General features: G+C 37.6%; 1 protein-coding gene across 7 annotated transcripts; it reads right to left on the reverse strand.

Moving 5' to 3' along the window:
• Positions 1–222: 222 nt before the first annotated feature.
• Positions 223–22,398, reverse strand: Tk (tachykinin). 7 transcript variants are annotated; one of them, XM_076623903.1, is made up of 11 exons: positions 22,242–22,394; positions 21,988–22,092; positions 19,316–21,901; positions 19,068–19,164; positions 18,713–18,924; positions 2,931–3,123; positions 2,509–2,697; positions 1,832–2,083; positions 1,472–1,691; positions 1,176–1,398; positions 223–1,097 (listed from the first exon to the last, which is right to left on the reverse strand). In XM_076623903.1, exons 6-10 carry the CDS (start codon positions 3,120–3,122, stop codon positions 1,235–1,237), a joined length of 1,017 nt encoding a protein of 338 aa, XP_076480018.1. In that variant the 5' UTR covers position 3,123; positions 18,713–18,924; positions 19,068–19,164; positions 19,316–21,901; positions 21,988–22,092; positions 22,242–22,394; the 3' UTR covers positions 223–1,097; positions 1,176–1,234. The 7 variants fall into 7 exon arrangements, with proteins under 7 accessions (XP_076480018.1, XP_076480016.1, XP_076480022.1 ...); XM_076623901.1 differs by having other exon boundaries at positions 19,058–19,164; XM_076623907.1 differs by having other exon boundaries at positions 18,720–19,164; positions 22,242–22,398.
• Between the last annotated feature and the right edge of the window lie 197 nt (positions 22,399–22,595).

The raw sequence follows: 22,595 nt of genomic DNA on the forward strand, positions 1-22,595 counted from the left end.
GTGCCAATATCAGCACTTGTTGAATTAATATAATGTAGTGCTTTTATTTATATGTATTTGTCCTTAGATGTAGATACATAGACACAGACTTTCCTTCTGTGAAATAATAAATAACATATGTATATATAGGTGCATTATTTTCATCGTTCTTCCAGTAATTGCAACTGTTGTGTAAATAGCAACTATTATATTGCGTAGTTCAAATTAAACAAGTAAATCAAATAACTTATATAGATATTTATTCTCTTTTTTAAATTGCCAGAGACTTGTTTCACACTTACAAATTACAACATAGATAGGTCTTCGTCATTGGGTAGAATACTAAACGATTACGTATTCTAAAACTTATTTGCAAACAAGCTGTGTTTAACAAATATCGTTCATGTGACAAAACACGAAAGGAGGTGAGGTATCGCTAGTATAAAAATATTGTGTTATATAGTCATAACAATCACATTGTATTCCGAGAAAGGAATGAACTTAAAGTATATTTAATTTTTTTTGCTGGTTGAAGCGTAAAATATCTGTATACATATATATCGGTGATTTCTTTTTTCAAGAAAAATAGAATCTTCTATCTACTTCTATATTATTTATGTCCGTTTTAAGTTGTTCCTAAGTCGACATAACAGTCTCGAGAATGACGTGGAGAATGTAAAAAATAAATTAATTTTTTGTATCAAAATTAAAAGGGTAACGGTAAGAATAAATTAGCAACCAAAGAGAGAGAGAGAGAGAGAGAGAGTGGCGTCTTTTAAGCCCTTTTCAAAATATAAGAAATAGGAACGCGGTCTGTAATACGCTCGAGGTTTACGTATATATGTACATTGGCGGTGTACGGATATGTCGTTGAAACTAAAATCTCGAGGGGAGAAGACAACGTATTCTTTTACAATGTACGCATGGAATGCAATGACAATAACGAGGACAGTCTACTGATAAAAGTACCGCGTTGTCTTCCCCTATCCTTAGGTATACCTATCAAGCGATACAGTCTAATACACGTTTAAACAAAAAGACTAGCATTACACAGTGATTATTGTTGTTGCGTTGCCATTGTTGCCACCAACAAAACCAGTGCTATTACTGCTAATTGCCTGAAATAAGAAACGTCGATAAAAAGTAAAACTTTATTCACAATATTACCTACAATTATAATAAGTTCATCAAGTTACCTAATAACATTCACGAATCTTCATTCATACTCCTTTCGATGTTTCTTCACTGAAATACATTAATAGACAGATTGCAAAGACGACGCTTTCTTGCCTCTCACCCCTACGAATTTTCCTCGGAATTCCCATCGTGGATTCTTCTTTCCTCTGACTCCAAGATATCTGAAGGGTGATCGCTTTTCAATTTCGTACGCGGCGAGGTTGTTTCCAGGGTTGCTTACGCCTGTTTGAAGTACCACAATCCGTATTTTATTTGATCGTAATCTTTTTCAACGTTATATAATTTATATAAATACCTTGATAACCGATCGTCGTTTGCGTAGGGCTCGAATTAGATCCGTAAATCTCCCCAACGTTCCTTTTACCTCTCATCCCATGAAAACCCATGCGAGCTCTTTTAAACGAATCGCTACCGCTTTCTATATCTTGAAAATCCGCAACCCTTTTCTCGTAATCTGACGGATTCATCGAATAATCTAAATAATCATCGAACGTATCCTTCCTACGTTGCAACCCCTGCAAAGTTTCCGTAGATCTTTTAAGATTCGCACTATTTAATATGAATATATAATGTGCACAGTGCTCATATACAGCGCAATTTCTTTCGTTTATGTTGCACACAAAGCATTGGGGAATATTTTACATGCTTTACTCACCTGAAAGCCCATAACGTCTTGTTTATCAAGATCTTGCCACGGATCAAGAATTAATTTTTTGCCTCTCATCCCGTGGAATCCCATTGGAGCTCTCTTCTCCCACAAGAATTCGCCTTCCTTATCGAAAATATTTGGATATCCTTCCATCGACAATATTCTCTTTTCATAATCTTCTGGATAATCAATCACGTACATGTCTTTGCTTCTTGGATCTTGGAATCTCGTGGTAGTCTTTTTAATTTCATCTAAGATCTGCACGTATAGAAAACGTATATAGGTATAATCATAATATTCGGACAAGGAAACAAAGAGTATTCTTATTGTATTATTTCTTTGAACGCTTTCATTTCTTTCGCAAGGTAGGTTCTCGCTTTACAATAGAAACGAAGCTTTTACCATTTACCGAAGTAACTATGCAACGTATGCAATGATGGCGTAAATTTTTAAGTTTCATCGTTGTAAATTCTATCGTTTCTCAAGAGCGTAGTTTAAAGAGCGCGTTGAATTTGTTTCTTTTCCATTTGTTAAGGACTATTGAAAGAAGTTACAGGCGTAAAAAGGGGAAAAGAGAACGAAGGAGAAATAAATCGATGTAAACGAGTAAAAAGTAATATTTCTTTGCCTCGCGTCACACTTTTCAAACGATCTTCGAAATTCAAGGTTCGCTGTTTGCCTACCTCCTCCAGAGATTTCTTGCCTCTCATTCCCTGAAATCCCATCGGTGCACGTTTGTAATATTCGTCATCTAACGAAGCTTTCTTGCCTCTCATGCCTTGAAAACCCATCGGCGCACGCTTATTAGTCTCCTCGGGGAAAAGTTGATTTTCAACGTCAGCGATTATCGAGTTTTTCTTTCCACGCATTCCCTGTACACACGCAACCACGCATTATGCATAATGTCAATAAATTCCTGAAAGACGTGCACGCTCAACGAATAGCTAATTGCAGCAAGTATATAAGATTTCTATCGAGTGATAAAATAATAATATTGTACAATGGTAAAATAATAATTCTCGAAGGAATAAGGTAATAATGCAAAAAGAATAATATAATATTATACAAATAACAAGCATTTCATAAATGATTTTAGATGCTTTACCTGGAAGCCCATGATCGCACGCTTCAAAATTCCAAAGTCCTCCGAATCCAAAGAGTCAAAATTCTTTTTCCCACGCATTCCTTGAAATCCCATAACGGCACGTTTGTCGGAGAGAACATTTTCTGACATGGACTCTTCGGCGATCGCGAATGTGACGGATACCATTAACAAAAACGTCGAAGGGATGATCATTCTGTAAAGGATTAGATCATCGTTATTAATCTGTTACCCCGAGTTCTGTGTTTTATGTTACAAGTTACGTGTACTTTTAATTCAACTTTTTCTCATCGAAGAATGGGATATTCTCGGCAAGGCACTTTTATCGTTCGTTGTCCTAGCTCGTATACCAGGATATTTCTCCCACGAGGCTATGATTTAAGTAATGGAATTTTACTCGGTTTATCTTATCGTATGGCATACACATTCCCATATACATATATATGGACGATACATGTAAAAGACTGAGATTCTTAATTCGCAAATGAAGCGCACGACAAATGCACGAAGAATGGTCAGTTATTTGATCGACAACGTCATCGGTATTGGGTAGACCGGCCTATGTCTACGTGTCAAGAACGAAATGATATTTTGCGGCAATTCAGATCGACAGACAGCTGCTCGTCTGTTCTACGTATTTTAAAATTCGTACGAATCCGCTCGTGCCGACTCTTATCGTTGTCAACTACGGTGTCGACGTAAAGTAATTTACAGGACGCTGCGTTTGAATTTCAAATATCGTCGCTTTTTTCATCAAAAGTGCGTCGTGTACGTTTTATCGTCTATTACCTTGATTGTGTCTTAGTAAACGGATGTTTTATGAATACTAAATGAGAAATAAAACAACGCAATTCCTTTCTTGCCGTAACTTTTACGCGTATTATTGCTTGGCACCTCGCCTCTCTTGTATATTTTAAAACCCATAGATATACGTTCGCTTATTTAAAATACGTTTTTCAATTTTTCAGAACGAGAGAGAGAGAGAGAGTATCGAAACGAAATAAGAATAGTTTCTAGAAAGTCGGTACGGGGTAGAAGAATATAAGAAGAGTAGTAAAAAACAGAATAATTTTTGATGAAAAACCTGAGCATCTTTGTAGGTAACTTGACACTTTATCGACCGATAGCCGATTAATCGGCTTTCTGTCGCCGACGCTTACCGATCGGTAGCCTATTAATCGGCTTTTTGTTGCCGACTATCTTTCTCATTATTTGAGCAGTAATTTGTTATTTAGCGCCAAGATACTTTGCTCGGTTGCGTTGCTTCGTAAGCTCCCACAGTTTTATATCAATTTGAAAACTTACCGTTCGCGACGAACGAAAAGAACGGTATCGGAGAGTCTAAACCGAAACAGAGCCTGAGTTGCCGGTCGGACGAGCGTATGCTGTTGAACCGCTAGCGGTCAGTAAATTGTTAATAACACCAACGATCGAATACAAGAGGCCATTCATTAATCAGGACATCAGCATACGTGGAACATTTCTATTCGACGTTTCTCTCGCAACATTTTTTCGATTTTCTAAATTTACAGTTTCTCGATGGCCAAAAACGTTACGAATTCGATAAATGGCGAAATAATAATCGCGCATAATAATAATGTACGTTAACGAGCGTATCATCGTCTTTCGTCGATCAGTAGTGAAGAGTGGGACCACAGATATCGCTTTGTAAGTTTAAACGACGCGGTAAACCGGTGTCGGATCGTATAGCTTGATTAAAACGCCTCTCGACATCGCATCTCGTAGTAGCACCTCATTGCCCTCGTGGTTTCTTCCATCATCGTCCGTCCGTGTTTGAAATTTATGGTTTCATTTCGTTTAACTTTGTGACGCTGCAACAGCCTTCGTCCGATTCTTTACGTCTAAACGAGGTAATCTCTCGCGAACGAAAAGTTTCAGGGGACAATTGTTTTTAAACGAAAGTTTGTTTCTGATCTCTTAAAATTGTGATGAATTACCAACTCCGCCGTTTTGATTATCTTTAGAATGGCGAGTTAGATCCTTACACTCTATTTCTTCCATCCTTTGAATATTATGCCGGCTACTATACTTCGAATGTTTCGTACAATTCTGCACGTTGCATACGTCTCTTGGATTTTTGCGCATACAAATCTTTCGATCGAGCGAAGATTTTTAAGCCTCTACGTAAAGCCAAGCTTACCGTAAGTACAGTTTACCATTTAGTCGCGATAAATCGATAAATTTGAAGGTACACGGTAGCACGTTTAAAACTTTCTTTTGGACAGGGCAGAGTTAAATCGACGAAGAATTTGAAACTGATCGGCGAATGATCCGCGTTAACGAATAGAACCGTGGGTGACCGTCGAGGTCAGCTCGTCGGTTGACGTAGAGTAAACGGAGCGATGATTTCTCGACTCGATAAAGAGACCGATAGAAAGGGAGAGGAAGGATAGATTGGCGGGTATTCGGGGAAGACAAGGGAGTAGCATCGTTGCTTCAGGTGATGTCGTATAGATTGTACGCTGAGCCCCGGCTCTTCTTCACGGGTCGGTCACTCGTGTAATCGCTGGAAACAAGCCGTCTTTGTATTCCATATTTTCTCTCAAAATCAACGATCCGCGACCAACAAACTTTTATTTCAGACACAATCCGATATTCGATGAAATCATTTTCTTACGAGCAACTGTTGCATACTAATTTGTACTTTCGTTCAAAATTCTTCCATCCGGAGCATTGTACTCTGTTCGACGAGCGTTACGCCGCTTCGATTATTTTATTCCGTACTTGGTATAAATCTTTCTAGGTTCGCACGTATAGAAAAGTTAAAAGAGACGATGCTCAATTACAAAAACGATTCTAAGCTCAAAAGACGAAAAAAGAAAAAAAGAAAAAAAAGAAAAGGAGAAGATTCCAAACGAAGCGTCGTGACTGCGTTTAAGTTCAAGTATGATACATTATTTCGACTGAGTAGCTACATACGGGGATGATTTTTTTTCAACGAAGGTGAAATAAAAATAGCTACGTTCACTGTACGGTAAGTAACGTTGCAATCTACAGCTGCGCACTGAAGTTGAATGGGGACGGAACACGATCGGATGAGATCGAGAGGTAGGCGTATGTAAGTACGTGTATCTGCGTGCACGCGTGCATCCGTGTATGTGCACAAAGGATTAAAAAAAAAGTAGGAAAAAGGATGGGGGGGAAGATGGAAAAACACGTGAAAGCCGATACGAAACGGATTGGAATCATTGGTCTTTTGTTCCGTGGTAATCAATCTTTGCGTTAGGTTCTTCACGGTACCATTGTCGCAACGTCACGAGAGAACCAAGAATGACCTTTACATTTACTCTTATCTTTACCTTTGCCTTTACCTTCGCTTATACTTCTATCTTCACCCTAACCAACAGTTTACCCTTAAGCTTAACTTTAACGTTACGCGGTTTCCTCTGACCAACATGAGAGACAAATATACGGACGTTATTTACTTCTCAACATACAGTGGCCCATGAAAGCGTTGGAACGCTTATAGAAACCTTTGTATCAAATCCCTGATTTCATCTGATTTGAAAATAGCTGCATACGCGGCGGAGATCAGCGCGTGTTTTTCCTAACGTAACCGCAATCTGTACCACATATACCGTAACGATTGTATTAATAATTTGCTTCAATGAAAACCTACTAATTGGACATCGGAAGTAAAAAAGAAAAAAGGATATTAATTTCCAATGACCTTTGCGAGTATCGACGAACAGATTCCTACGAAACGAGTTGGTTATTAGACAGAATCGTTAGTTCCTTCGCTTTATTCCGAGTTACATGAAATTAAAAAACATAAATGATACAAATAAAATTATCTTCATCGCCATCCCCTTATAACCTGATTTCGAAAAAAAGACAAAGTCGGCCAATGCATAATAAGCATCGGCATATTTCGTATAGGATCACGTGGTTGCGCGTGTTGCGTTTCGAGGTAATTTGTTCAGCTTGTGCTTCGATTATTTGCATGGTGAACAGAGTTGTTCGAGTCGAACGAACGTTCTAAAGGTTTCGCGTTAAAACTGAGCTGTTTGCTAGAAAAACAGCACCGATCGCGATAAATAAAGGGGAGAAAAACCCTCTTCCCTTCTCTGGACCAAGTATCTGGACCAAGTATCGGAGAGAAACTGGAAAAAGGAAAAACCGTTGTCATTGTAGCAGGGAAGAAATTATGAATGATTACCAGGGAAAGGTCGTGGTTGAGAAATCACCCGGAGATAAAATTGTGCACGTGTACGTAATATGGTTTTATAGGTCTGGTACTTGCAATTCATTTACGTAGACACGTATTGTTGGATCCAGTAAAAGAGACCGCAAATTGTAAGCATCGTTGCTATTTCGATGGAACGTGTTTCGACGAATCTTTGAAAATCTTCTTTGAAGTCGCTGATTCTTTCAATAGCGTAGTCGATGAAATGATTTCTCGAACGAATATCTGGCATGTTTCATCGTTTCTTCTTTTATCTTTCAGATTTCACGTTTTCGCTGTATTATTTATTACGTATTTATATGCGCGATCGGGAAATTTCTATCTTTCGCTCATCGCCGAACGATGAAACGTACGCTCAACTCATCGTTGATTCTTTGGAATCCGGTTAATTCTTTTAACCTAAAAGGCCGCGATCTTACTGACTGTCGATGAAACGAAGTTTAACTAAATTCGTGAATGTCTCCATACGACAGAATCGATTTACATATCAACATCGTGTTACATATAACCTAGTACCCGTTTATTTAAATTTAGGACAACAATCGGCGAATAAAATTTAATTAATTTCTGTACCAGAAACGTATAAATTAAATTACTTTCGTTGAAAAGTTCGATCGGGCAGTTGTTCGCAAATGCGTTGAATATTCTTCGTTGTTAAATCAAACCATGACGGTCGCGTGTACGCGTGCTACCGTTCCAACGATCGGGAATAATTAAAGAGATTTGTTCGTAATGCAAATGAAAAATTACAAAGGCGCATTTTGCGCAAGTGGCGAGAAGATCGCAAAAAATGGTTTGTTAAAATATTTACGGAGCTCGATAGATTTCTACGAGAGATCGATAGCAGAAGCATTAACACGATTGGGATATGGTGCGTAAGATCGAAAGAAAATTGCATAAAGTCCTCGTCGGACCGTCTGACTTACGAAGAGGAAAGTATAGTAAAGGATAAAATAAACGTAAGTTTTGTGGAAAAAGGGATTCTTTTTTTTTTTTTTAGAGAGAACGCAGACCTTTGGTTGTCGACAAGGAAGATTTTTCTTGTTTCGTAGCTGTGATTTTGTTCGAAGGCTGATACAACTGCTTTTTTAAACTAGTACGTGAAAGGACCAACTTATGTCAAAAAGCTCGCACTTGGGTCTTTCTATTTGCAATTTCAACGATCATGGGCGTTATTGGGACATTTTTGCCAATCTACGACCATTAATTGAAAAATTACCAAGTTTAAGAACGAAAGCTACCAAGAGTAGAAATTACATTCGTGCGGTTAATCGATGAAAAATGGAAAAGCTTGTTTGATAGATACCCTCTGCGATCTGTTTATTATTTTCGCATCGAACTGTCCACTTTCTCATCTATTTCTGATAAAAGACGGTTCAAACGATCTGAAGATATTTCGAAGTATTTTTATCGAAGAAATTATTTAAAGGTTCGAGGGAAGACAAAGGGCGTCGATTATTAAAAGGAAGAAGGATTAGGAAAGAACGACTTGCGATAGAAGTCGACTTAATATAGCTGTAACCTCGGTCTTAGTGGCACGTAGCAATGTTCGAAATGTAAATAACATCGATCGCTGCCATATAAATATTTATAATAAATCGTATTGTTTTCTCGAGAGAATAAAATTGGTTGTCCTCGGAGAGAGCGCAAAGCTAGAGAGTTGAAAAGGTTCTTGGTTCGAAAGAGGTTCGAGGAAGTTAACGAAAGAAAAGATAAACATTTTGTAAGTTGCGAAAACAATGCGCAAATGCGTTGCGATCGGAGAACACCGGCGGAAAAGCAGAAGAAAAAGAAAAAGGAACATGGTGGAGGAGTAAGAGGAAAAAGAAGAGGTACCATGCAAACAGATAAACACTCGACGAGGCAGAAAATTGTTCGGCCGCTTCTGCGAAGGCGGAGCAGAAAAAGGACGAGCGATGCAAGTAGTATATACATAGGTCTGAGTATTGGTTTTGTTCGGAAAACGTCGATACCTTTGGTTGTTTCGAGCATCGTTCAAGGCATATCCAATGGTCGCGTAAAACAAGCAAGGACGATCTTGATTTAGAGAAGAATAGTCGCGTTGCGGGCGAAACGTTTTCAACTCTTCAACAACGCCGTTTTCCAGCCAACGCTAGAAACGAGAGGAAAAACTATACATCGTCGGTGTAAGGAATCGAGGATTCGCGAAGAATTTGAATTTTACTAGCACATTGAGAGTTCTCAAGGAGCAATATCTTCTTCTAATATCTAAAACAATATCTTCTTCTACTTCTTTTTTTATAAATGGATAGATAGAAGATATCCGGGTATAAAATGGTAACGAACAGAGCTAGAAGATAGCTAGAAGATTTATGGTAGGCAACTGAATGATAACGAAGGGCTATTTATCGAAGAATTATCGTAAAATAATCGATACGAAGCTCGGAAATAAGATTGCTACGATTTTCGGTGAAAACGATTTGTAGCGTTCTAGCGAGCTACTTTTCCAAGCAAGATTCATCGAAACTTTTATTATCGGGACGTTTCTTCGTTTCTTAGTTGTCAAATTGATTCGCGATTCTGCGGCCAGCGAAACTTTTCAACTACGTATACATATCGTACATAAGATCGTATGCCTTGCAACCTGTTGCTGTCCGAGGTTGAACACGGTCGAATTCCATCGATTCTGCTTACATCGACGAAAGCTCTTGCAGAGGAAAATCGTCTTCAAAAGAAAGTGCGGGAAAAACATGGATATATCCGAGGGGAACGGGAAAGATGGTTGTAATAAATTGATTTTCGTAGGTTTCTGTTCGCCTTTCTCGTACAGAGACTCGAGAAAGTACGCAGTATAAAGAAAGTGCGCGTGTTAAATTTGATTACGATGTCAGAAAGGCAAAAGCTTAACAACCTTTTCTAACAGACGCTTGGATGGATACGATCATCCTCGCAACTGCGATTAAGCATGGTACGTTATTTCATGAAATTGTCAGAATGAAGCGATATAAATGAAAGACGCTGTAAGCGAAAGCAAGTACCAGGTATAATACAAGATAATATTTTGAGAAAGTTTCTATATAAGTAGAACGGATACAGGAACGCGGAGCTCTCTCCCTCCCTCTCCCTCTCCTTCTCTGCTCGTTTCCAATCATTTGCATGGATAGCAAGGAAGCATTGCTTGTAGTTAGCAATCCATATTTTGCTAACGATGCGACTTCGATCTCATGCTGGAGTCGAGAGTCGGAAAACGATGCTGTCGTTACTGTTGCCACCAGCCTGACAACGTTCCACCCCACGAAAGTAACGTCTGCTGGAGGAAGTAAGCAAGCTAATCGAATAAACGACAAATTGCATGCTAAATTGCAAAATCGTCGCGATGATTAGCTTCGGTGTTTGTTAAATTACGTTTCTTCTACTGTAAAGTAACCAAGTACTCGATAACTTATTCTCCTTCGAGGCTCGAACGATTACCAGAGTAATTACACGAACGAGCTGTACAATTTGATCTCACGATCTCTTCTCTTCCCTTCAGTTACCTTTCCTTGCCTTTCCCATGTTTCACCGTTTATTTGCCGAGATAACCATTTACTTTAATAGACGAAATATGGTTAAACGAATGTCGAAGCAGAATAAACGGAGAAATAGCGGCGGGAAGATGGATGCGTGAGAATACGGTTCCCCGAACTCGAACGAGAACAGGTGTTTGTTCAATATTCATCGTCGATTAATAAACGTACGAGGCGCCCTTAAGCACGCTCACGCGTACGCAATTTAGAACCTTTTAAAGGTAACCGCGAGTAAGCACGAATGCCGCAATTTCATCTAAAAACTTGATCTCGTTTCCGAAGACTCTTAGTTAAATTGTCGATAACTGTCCTGTATAATACCGTTCGACGTTCTTCGATTTCTTATCAATTCTTTTTTACGGAAATCTAATTTGTACGCGTTTTCATTGATTGCTGCCGTCGTTAATTACGTTTCTTGTCTCGCAGAAGAAATTTTCTAACTTTTTCTTAAACGAATTACATTTTGTACGAATTACATTATTATGCGCGTCTCGAGGCCCTTCAATCGCAAACCTTTAATCCCTTTAGTCTAATGAGACGAAGGCGAATGAGAGTAAGATGAAGGCATTTTTTAAAGACGTCCCATAATTAATTCGATTGCATAGAAACAACGATTATCTCTTTCTTCGATCATTTTCATTAATTTTCTTTCCCCTCTGAAGACCTATTCTTATTCTAAAAAGATTTTTTTTCAATGAAATTTTGTGTTGCAATATCACACGAGTGTCGAATTTCTTCAAAACATGTTTTATATTTAGTCAGATAGTATATATTTTATTATTTTTAATTTTCTCTTCTATTCGAAGATCCTCTCCTGTATAAATATTTAACGTCGATCTTCTTTCTTTCTTTCTTTCTTTCCTTAGAGCGATTCTCATTCCGACGAAATTTCGACACAAATTTTCAATTAGTAGACGATCGTACAAGAAGAGTCTAAAAAGCATTTGGCCACGTAAACGTGGGAAACGCGATGCGGTGTGTGCATTGTGATGAGACGACGATCGATGAAAGCTGAATATATGAAAGTTTGATATTGCGTGTTTGCTCGCGTCTTGTGTCATAGCAATTTTACAGTTTTGAATCGTCCGATATTTATCCGTTCGGAGAAGCCGCGAGATTATTGCCGCTATTAGAAGCATACACACGTATACGAATGTGTGTGTGTATATCGACTGTATATCGAACGTATATCGACAAGTGCCATGTGATATACGAGCGTCGACAAGCTTCGCTTACCACCGATTCGATTCATTTCTGCCATTCCTGGTAATTACGCGGGATATTAATTATTAATCAGAGTAGATTGTCGCGTGTCGTCTTTCGTAACGATCGCACAGCTTACGATTCTATCTAAAAATAAAAGAGACTTCAATTCAGACAACAGGCCATGCTATATTTTTGATCGTCGTACGATTAAAGTTTTCCTCCAGTTTCGCATAATTTCATCGAGTTCTCGGAATATTGTGAAACTGACTGTGAAAGACAGTAGGATTTTCTTCTTGCGCGTTTTATGAAAATAACGAAAGCCCAAAGTATGAAAATAAGTACATTACGTATGCTTAGAGATCAGAAACCATAATCATAAAAAACGTGATCAGCAATTATCGTCATAAATCGGAAAGTAGAGAAAAGCGATGGGATTGCGAAAATAGTATTTTTGAAATTCGCATTGGAATTCCCAGTCGCTTATGCTACCTTCTGAACATAAATATTTCCTTCTTCTTCGGAAATCGAACATAATCGTTTACTAGCGTAAGGAGAACGAGGCAACGAAAAGTGGAATTGATCAGCCTGGCATTTGAGAAGCTCGCATATGCATATGTGTATTTCCTTCGTCAAAAACTATTACGGACGGAGTGTAAAAGATCTTCGTTATTTGGCATTCGGATGCCACTATCGTATCGCGTTATCCTGTGCCATACGATACCGTACAACTCTATGATTTCAAAGCGCGTTTGTCTATTGCGTTGAAAATTAAACCGCTGCTCGTTATTGTCGAGAACGAACCTCGTCTCAACATCCTATCACGTTCGAGATAAATCTTGGAAAGACTAGGCGAAAGAAAAGGAACTACTTAGTGCGTGAAATATACGTATCCACTTGTAGATACACCTGTAGATACGTGTTTCATAGTGTCACTCGTGCTTCTGTATACAGACGTATGTGCCTATATACGTATAGTACACGGTAAGAAGCATCATGCAAACAGATTCGTGCAGGATACCGAAAAAAAGAATTTTATCGATGCGTATAATGGAATATTAACGAATTAAGATGATCGACGAGATCAGCTTGTCCGCAAAGTGGAACTCTATTTTATTCTGAACGATAGCGGACTAATTTCATTGAGAATAATTGACAAATCTTCGTAACAAAAACACCTTCGGGCATTGTACTAAAGTTGAGAAACATAAATAACCTTGTCAGACTTATCATCAAATCTCTTTTCCCTTTTGGGGAATAAGCTACTAGGAAAACTTGTGATTTATCGTTATAGCGTGCATCGTAGTTTCGTGCTCGGTCTTACACGTGTTTTCAACGAATCGCCTTTTCACCATCCTATAATTATAATGTTTCTGTTCTTTAAACTTTTGAACGATCAAGAAACCCAACTATTATCGTACATCTGCCTTTGTACCGTTATCACGATGAAGCTTGCCACGGTACAGTTGCGCCTGTCAAAGTGCAAATAAAAAATTGCGACAGGTAAGAGGGACGATAGATGGTGGTGTTGCAGATTGTCCCATCGATAATCCTTGTTGGCTATGTGACGTGGACAAATGTAAAAGGACACAGGGGAATCAGAATCGGAATATAAAAGATATCCGACGTATCTGAGAAGAATAAATTTGCCGGAAGATGTCTAAATCTTTTTCTTTCTTCTTTTTTGCCTATATATGTACGAATATAATATATACTTGTCGTATGACATACATATACATATGTGAGACATACACGCGTTAAATAACTGTCATATACGTGTTTCTATCTTGCAAGTCATTGTGAAACACGTGCTGTGTTTCACGATGTTTTAATTGAAAGTTATCAGTCATCCTGCGATAAGTTTTTTCTTGACACGAGTGGGTGCACGTGTTTTGTTTGCCCGCAGAGTAACAGTTACAGGTTAAAAACCTCGGGTCGTATTCGTTCAATTTTAAACGGCGTTCTAAAAGTGATGTAGAAATCTGTAACGAAAATTTGAAAATCGGAACTTGGATGGTTTCACGATGCAATAATCGCGCTACGTAAATAAACAGGCGACAAAGAGAATTGTTTTCAAGACAAACCGTTTATAGTTGGAAACGTTCTGTAGAAATAACGATTCTCTTATTAAAATGTTTCAATCTTAGTAAAAAAAATGCCAAAGTTAGAGGGTTGTCGGAGCTTTTACGTTTCATTTCGATCGCACAATTTAACACAATGGTGTGATTGAAAAAAGAGTTTTCCGTTTTCGTTCGAAGCGAGTTAAGTAAACGGGAAAATCAATTTTTTCCGCAAAGGTCATAAAGAAACGAGAGAAAAATTTAGTAGTTACATACAAGAATGGCGGAAGAATTTGTACGAAGGAATACGTTGCTGGAGAAAATTCTTACAAATTGAAAGAAAAATCTACGCTAAATCACGTTTCCCTCTACGCTAAACTGCGTCTTCTTTGAATCTTCGCACCCGTAACGATAAACGAGGATAAATGAAACGAACTGGAACGTTCGCGCGAATCCAACGTTTAGATTTTTCGTTTCTTTAACCTTGTCTGTTTGTTCGGATAATTTGTATTGAAGTTAGACTCGAAACTGTCGGTGATAGTTAATAACGAATAAAAATAAAACTTTGTGTAACGCGTGCGTCGGAGTTCTTTGCGTTTAACCGAATGAAAGGAACGATGAAAGCAACCAGGTCTACGTGGAATATAGTTGGTAAACCGCCTGTATTTTATCTCTACCATATTTTGTCTTTGACGTATATGTTGCACGCGTTCGTAGAAAACATCTGTAGACGTATATTTTATAAAATCACAGACATCGTGTTACACGTTTTTCTGTAAACTTCGTAGACGAGAATATCACCGAATACTGTTTTCCGATCTTCGTTTAAACGATGGTCGATAAGTAGCCAATTACAAGTGGATTAACGACCGATTAACCCGCAATGAGAAAATGCTCGGTTTAGCCGGATAGTACGGATTAAGTGTTTCGAAACTGTAGCTACATCGATGCTAGTCGATCGTCGATTTACGGTGTAAATTACAAACGAGTTTCCAGTGGAGTAGGGAACTAGTTTCAAGCACTTGGAAATTTTTCCTCTACTTTTTTCCTCTACACCTTTCGATGCGATTGCGTTAAATACGAAAGCTTCCAGATCGAAGAGTCTTCTTTCTCTGTCTATTTATTTATCTACGAAACTCCTCTGAAATTCATCGTTGTTCCTATGACGGTCGTACTATGTCTTACTATTTGCTTAACGTATTCTGCGAAGTTTAGCACAATACGCCCTTTGTTGCGTCCAAGCGTCCACGTTTTATCGCGAATACACCTAATTTGACAATGATCAGAATCGCCTACTCTTTGAATTAAGTTTTACCTTTTGCACATGCTTGCCTCTTTCGAAACAAATTTTCAACGATAAACAACTACTATTATCTTCACACAAATGTTCGCACTTGTGTCATAAATGTTTGTCAATAAATTTAATAAATAAATCCTGTCGATAAATTTAGCTCACATTGATTCCGTGTAAGAATCTTCTCAAGGTTAATCCTCCCAAGTGATCGTTTATATTCTAAAAGTAATTTAAAGTACCACGCGGATGATAATGGTTAGAAAGATATTTACACGACGCTTTAAAGTATCAAGTATGAAGATAGTAGCGAAGTATAAGAGTAAAAGGAAGTCGATGACTCGAAGTTTTTATCCTAAGGGTATTAACGACGATCGTTTGAACTAGAAGCACGAATTGATAGATTGGCGAGTGATGTAAGCGAATTGTTTTCGTTTAGAGGAGGAAAGCGACAAGTAGTACGAGTCGACGTATGATTAGGCGAACGGAACCATTTGCTTGATTAAAGCACGCGCTTCCAAATACGTCGGTGACTGTGTTATTTTGTCAGATTGAGTTAATTAAAAGTATAAAATATGAACGATCACAATGGAGTAACGTGTTCTTGTGTAATTATGTACGTCGTTATATTTAGGTGCAAATCGTATCGTGCAAGTTTTAATTAAATCTCCATCCTTAAAAACCTTTCGGATAACATTGCATATATATATATATATATATAGATATAGATATATAGATATGACAAAGAGATCATTTTCGATGGGTTTTCTCTTCTAGATTTGCAGTTTTACACTGTATGTAACATTATCGCTGTTTCTCATCTTTCGTCATGTTGCTCGCGGGAAAAAAGCGAATGGGCAAAATTTTAATAGGAATAACGAAAGAATAATGATCGAAGTTTTGAAAGAATTTGCGACAAAAAATGCGACCACGTAATCATAATGCGAAACTCGTGTATTATAGCTGTTATATATCGTATATGACATTGATATGCATACGATAATATGCAAATGACGACGTTAAACACGACGAGTCGAACATCAAACGCAATGATACACGTAAGAAGAGAAGGAGAAGCAAATGTATCGATGAAAATCGTGTAAAGAAACAAACCAGGACTGCGTAAGTAATGGAAAACTTGTAATTCCGTATCTTTTCTTGCTGTACGAGAACAATTTCGTAGGAGAAGAAATCGCGTTTTCCTAATCGAGAACCAAAGAACGTTCGAAAAAAGTCTGTTTTATCCGGCAATGATAAGATTCGTTCTTAAGTCACTTTGTATCCTTTTCTTATATACGATACTGGAAGATGAGGTAAAATGAACGACAGATGGAAAGACTGTACAGAGAGAATTGGACCGTGGAACGGTGAAGAGATAAAACTAATCGCAATCGTGCGTTCTCACGTGCACTTTCTACGAAAAGAGCGGCGAATTATTCGTTTCTCGAAGAAATTGAAAGAACCGCGAAAGAACAGAGTGGTCGATAAGAGGAAAATATGAAATTGTTGAAACGCGGTAAGTAGACGTTAAGAAAAGCAGACCCGTTCGGATTATGCGCATTAATCAGTCGAATGGATGTATTTACGGAACTCGCGTGTTCTTCGTAATAAAATGTTCTTCTTGATTGCGATGCTAATGATACAAATGTAGATGTCGAGCACCAATACGATGTTGTACGATCGTTATGCCGTTTACGTGGCTTACCACGGAAAATATGTGTCAATACGAAGATTTCATCGAGTGTCTGGAACAACGAATTTAAAGATCTGATTAAACTTTTGCAATTACGTTCGATAGTAACGAGGGTAGTTAATTTCGAGCGTACGCGCGTTTTGCGTTGAAACGATCGGTGCGCTCAAGAGGATCGATCAAGTATAAAGAGTACTTAAAACGTAAAGTTTCGAATATGGCAATCGGTTGATTAAACGCGTATACGCGTTTCGATACGAGAAATATTATGCTAAAAAGCAACGAACACGCTCGATCAAAGTTTGTCATTTGAATTCGTAAACGAATGGGTAAATTTGGTAAAATCCAGAATGATGAATTTACATTCGAGAGATACGTTCGACTGTGCGTCAACGAATAGAGAAATCGAAACGGAGTTTGAAACAATCGAGCGAATTCTATATTGGCAAATTAAAGCGTAGCTTTATCCACTGTATAGAATCTTCGTGCCAGTTACATTTCATTCGTTTGGTTTGTTTTTAGCTTCATTGTAATCGAAGTAACGCGAAAAGTGCGAATTCGAACAATGTAGAAACTTGTTAGACGTTACACCTATTCGATCGAACAAAATCGTTCGCAACTTTATTGTTTCGAGGAATGGGTACTTTCAAGAAACTAATTACTTTCTTAGTCGTTCGTCTCTTCGTTCGTTGGTAATACGTTTGTTTAACAATAGCTAGAAAATCGCGGAAAATGCGCTTATAACGGTACGCGCAGTTTTTCAGTGTTACAAATACGTCGACTCGGACCAATAATCGTTTCTGTCGTTAATGTTTTATGAAACGAAACTCGAACATTTTTTTAATTTACTGTCGAATGCTGTTGGTTGTATTTGTACGTTCTATTTGGAAGCCTGTTGCTTCGAAAAATCGTTCGTATATGTATACACGATATAAGTACATTAAGAGTGCTGACATTTAACACAAATTGAATGCTTCCCACTGCTTTTATTTTTTTAACCATTTTATTGTAAATTTGTTGCTTTAATTACGTTACACGTGTTTTATAACGTGAAATATTAATTAAAGCAAAATTTATTGCAAGTTTTCAACAGATGTAATACTTATGGCTGTGTATGACCGTACGCTTCTACTTTAACTCCTAGCATTCCTAAATTCCGAACAATATCGTTCTTCTTCTTTCTCTTCCTTCCTCGCCATCCTTTCGCTCTTTATTTCTTCTTTGACGAATATCTCTACGTATACAGTACACAAATATATGTATATTCACCTATGCATGAAAACGCGTTTATAAAAGCATGTGCTAACTGGAGAACGAAAGCACATACGTAGCTCGGATGGTTTGCAAACATTGCGACTGTGAGAAACATATTTTGCGACTTGGAAGCGAAAGAGAAGGAAAGCAAACTGACCGAGAAAGGAAATAAGAAATGTAAATATCAACGCCACGTACATCGTAGAATGATATTTCAATTTCAATGCATTATATTTCGATGTGGTTTTGAATTCTTTATTCCATCAAAAGTTAACGCGTCTGTTGTTCCCTGTATATTTCATGTATCGCCCGAAGCAGTTTCGAACGCGGTGTATTATCTCTGCTTTAAAGTTTACCGAAAACGTGAGGTTGACTTAGCGTGGAATTATTATAGAGACCATATCGATTGTTTAATGATTCGTAAATGATTCGAGAGAACAAGAATAGTAGCGGTATATACGTATCGTGTATATATATGTAGTTATTTCTAATTATAGAAACAAAAAAAAAAAAAAAATCGACCTGACGACTCGTAAAAAAATTTCATGCGTACCTGTTACCTTCGTAGATGAGCGTAAAGACGTCCTCGTGAGTAGGATAACGATGATTTTCGTTGTCGATTGGCTCGAATTAAAGATTCGTTTACGACTCTCGCAGGAGCAGAGGGCGATTCAAAGTTGAGACCCGATCGACGTGACGGACAACGATGTACTGACGCTCCGCGTGCTTCACCTTTACATAGGCCGGCGTAGTGACGTCACGAATCTGCGGGGACCAATGAGAAAACGAAGCTTGCACCACCATTGGGGATAGAAATCTAACCCCGTACCCCTTTCATCGCAAATATCTCTCGCAGAAACTTGTAGCTATCTCGAATACATAATGTTTGGCTAACTACCGATTTTCACCTTCAATCTTCTCCCTTATCAACGGCGAACATTTCCACTTTTTCTTCTTCCACTTGCTTTTCTTCTTCCTTCCGCAGCCTCTCGCATATTCACCCATCTACGAACAAAAATATATCAGTTGGCTAGTCTTGGTAACGATAACGAGTAGACAGTGTATATTAATTTTCCATTGCTCCAGTAATTTATTATATCAAAGTCCCGTTTCTTTAATTATGTTCGCAAATATATGAATTTGTATAAATTCGCACCTGAATAACGAGGAATATTCTTCTGGTTGGCGATCGCGTATCGGATATCGAGCAACGGAGTTTCGTTACGACCGTCCGCTCTCGTGCACCGCAGCTCTCGTTAACTTCGACGTCAACAATAACTTCTTTCGACGAAGAAACGACGTTTTGTAAGTGTTTTCCTTTATCGTTCCTAAATTACAATTCTCGGTTTTTATTCCGTGCATTTGTTCGACCGAATAAACGAACAACAAGGAATTGTGTTCGAATAATTTTGCAACGTCGATCGGCAAGATCGTTCGATGAAATCGTTGATGCTCCAGAAGAACAAGACGGTAACGCATCATTTTGCGGCTATTTGCATACGATTAACGTAGCTAATATCAAGTTGTAACAAATGTTTCGAAAGTTACAGGTGCGTGGCATAATTTCCTTCGATTCATTTATATTCATGGGAAGGTACAAATTTCAAAATATTCCACCCACGATATGATTAAAACAAGTATTTGTTCTCGAAACAGTTTTCGTTTAGATGAAAAGTGATGTGCCTCTAAACGTACGGGTGTCTGTTTTACCTGAATGCGCTGAAATATCTTTTAAGGTAATGGTACTACGAAAAAAGTGTTTCATCGAAAATCGCTTGTTACCGAGGGAGACGTTATGCGGTGTAAGTATTTCTTTTGTAATTCGTACAGTGTGGAAGATTTCAAAATCGATTTAATTTTTTTGAACGGACCTATACATCTTCTTGCATACATTCGATGCATTTTGTAACTCTCTGCAAAAACGTATCAAGGTACTTGGGTCGAGAAGTATTTTGTAATTTGAAAGACATTTTAACTTTACTCTTGTAAAACGTTTACTCTTGAAAGACGTTTATATTCCCTTTACATTCGTACGATGAGTTTTACAAGATTAAAGCTAAAATACCTCTGAAACTAATCGTTTCTCGACCGAGATATCATAATTCTTTATCGTTGGGAATTAAAAAATGTATCGAATGGTGCGTAAGAAAATACATAGATCCATCTAAAGAAAAAATTAAATTGCCTTTGAAATTCATCCCGACTATAGCAGGTACAAAAAAGATATTTGCATTGCATAACGTCTCTCTTCGTACTGACTAACATATTCTTCGTAACGTCAATTCCTTAAAAGATATTTCAGTGTACTGAAATTGAACAGACACCCTATATAGAAAATATATTTCAAAATCTATGTTATCGAGAAAAGATAATGTTTTCAAGTGAAACGAACAATATGTTCGTTTCGTAGATAGATAGGCAAAAGCGTCCAAGCAGATGCTTTTGTTGTCGATCAAATCACAGAACAGAGATATCGCATTAATACTCTTTAAACGTTTGAAACAGTTTTAATCAATTGCTCTTATCTACCCTATTTCCAACTAATAATTTGCCTATAAATCAAAACGAAAATTTACATTGTATTATCACATTATATATATATATATATATGTATATTATTACATATATATATTCGACTGACCGTATTTTTAATTCGTGTTTGGCCTTTTTTCGAAATTGGATTTATTGAGCGTGAAATAGAAATCCAGATAGTTTTGCATATTGATTGTATGGAAAGATAATACGTAACGCTATTATTACTATCCACGATGAGTTGATTTCCATCTGTGAACTACAAGAAAATGATAAAGACGAAAATGCGCGTATGTAATTCATTTTACTAACGTTTCTCGCGTATCTTTGGAAAAAAATCGATTAAAAAACGAAGATAAAAAAATTGTAAAAATTCTAGTAGTTTAACGGAGTTGCTAGTACGGCAGTTTATAAGAAAAGAAACTGGTATTAGTTACACGGTCGATCTAGCACGATGGCGCACGGTCGCGCGCCGTTACCATCGTCTAAGAAGAAAAATACACCCTTGTGACCAATGCTCGTGGTTTCATGAATTCTTTCATAGCATAGTTTCGAATTTTTTATTTGCGCTGTTATGTCGCATTTTGCTTTGTCGAGAATTTATTCTCTTTTTTCGCATGAAACCTTGCACGAAAGACAATACACATATATACAAGTTATGCGTGCGCAATATCTTTCTAATTAAAGTGGCGTGTCGACGAAAAGAAACGCCACGCTCGTTATACGAAACATTTACTGTAGCTGAATGAAACAACACGAAGCGATTCTTCATACGAGATAGTTTTCTACGACCGTGGATACGACCAGTTTATACATTTTAAAACTAAATTAAAGTAAAGCTTACAAAACACTCTTGAATAAATAGATCTTGAATAAATAGAATTACACGTGTTTACAATTGAATCAACAACTTGATTTATGAAAGTAGCGCTGATCGAGTTGCGCCAGTTTTTAAGCTGGTGACGTTACTTTTTTCAAAAGAATATTTTTATTGCTGCATATGCAACGCTGTGACACACGCCAATAATGACAAATCAACGTAAAATTTATACGGACGAAAAGTTGCTCGATGTAGGACGTTTCTCTTCTCGTCGAAGAAATTGTGCACTGGCGGATCAACCTTGATGACGAAGAAAAGCCGCAGGTTGCAGTAGACGAGAATCCTTATTTATCCCGTTTCTACTAGAAACATAGCTTATCACCCAAGATCCTGTTTATTATCGAAACGGAAGTTGAGCGGTTGATGAAATCGATTTTCATTGAACCATAAGCCACTACCGTGCTAACTATACTTACGTATTTGACTTCCGTATTTCCTCGAATTTATCGACGGCGAACTTTAACAGTGGAGTCTTCTTCGCCCAATGTAATGTAATATTCTTTCACGTAATAACAGGTAAGCTATGGAATAAAGAAAATGAGAGACGAGAAGGTGAATGAGGAGAAAAGTTAAAAATCAAAGTTGAACAGAGATAATGTTCAATGATTTGACCGTAATATTAATAAAATAAAATAATAATATTGTTCGTTAAATTTTTATATCAATGCACCTTTTCTTGCATACAACACAGAGCATAGGTAAATGGTTTACTTGCGCTTGATACGAACTGGTAAGTTTAATCAGGCCAGAGCACGTAGTTATAATATTCGTAGGTTCATTCAGATCATACCTAGTGAGATACAGTTTCCCTTCATTAGTAATTCTATACACGTATAAACAATAATTTATCCTCGTTTGTATAAAACTTATACTAGATTATATTGAAACGTGCACGAAACGTAAATCGCACTGCTATGAAACGTAATAATTATTGTTCCGTGCGAATAACGCCTATTTTGTAACGAAGCATGAAATATTTCGCGATAAACCGATGTATGTAAAATGTATGACGTTTATACGATAT

The sequence above is a fragment of the Bombus vancouverensis genome, chromosome 13 (genome assembly GCF_051014615.1).
Source record: "Bombus vancouverensis nearcticus chromosome 13, iyBomVanc1_principal, whole genome shotgun sequence".
NCBI classification, from domain to species: domain Eukaryota; kingdom Metazoa; phylum Arthropoda; class Insecta; order Hymenoptera; family Apidae; genus Bombus; species Bombus vancouverensis.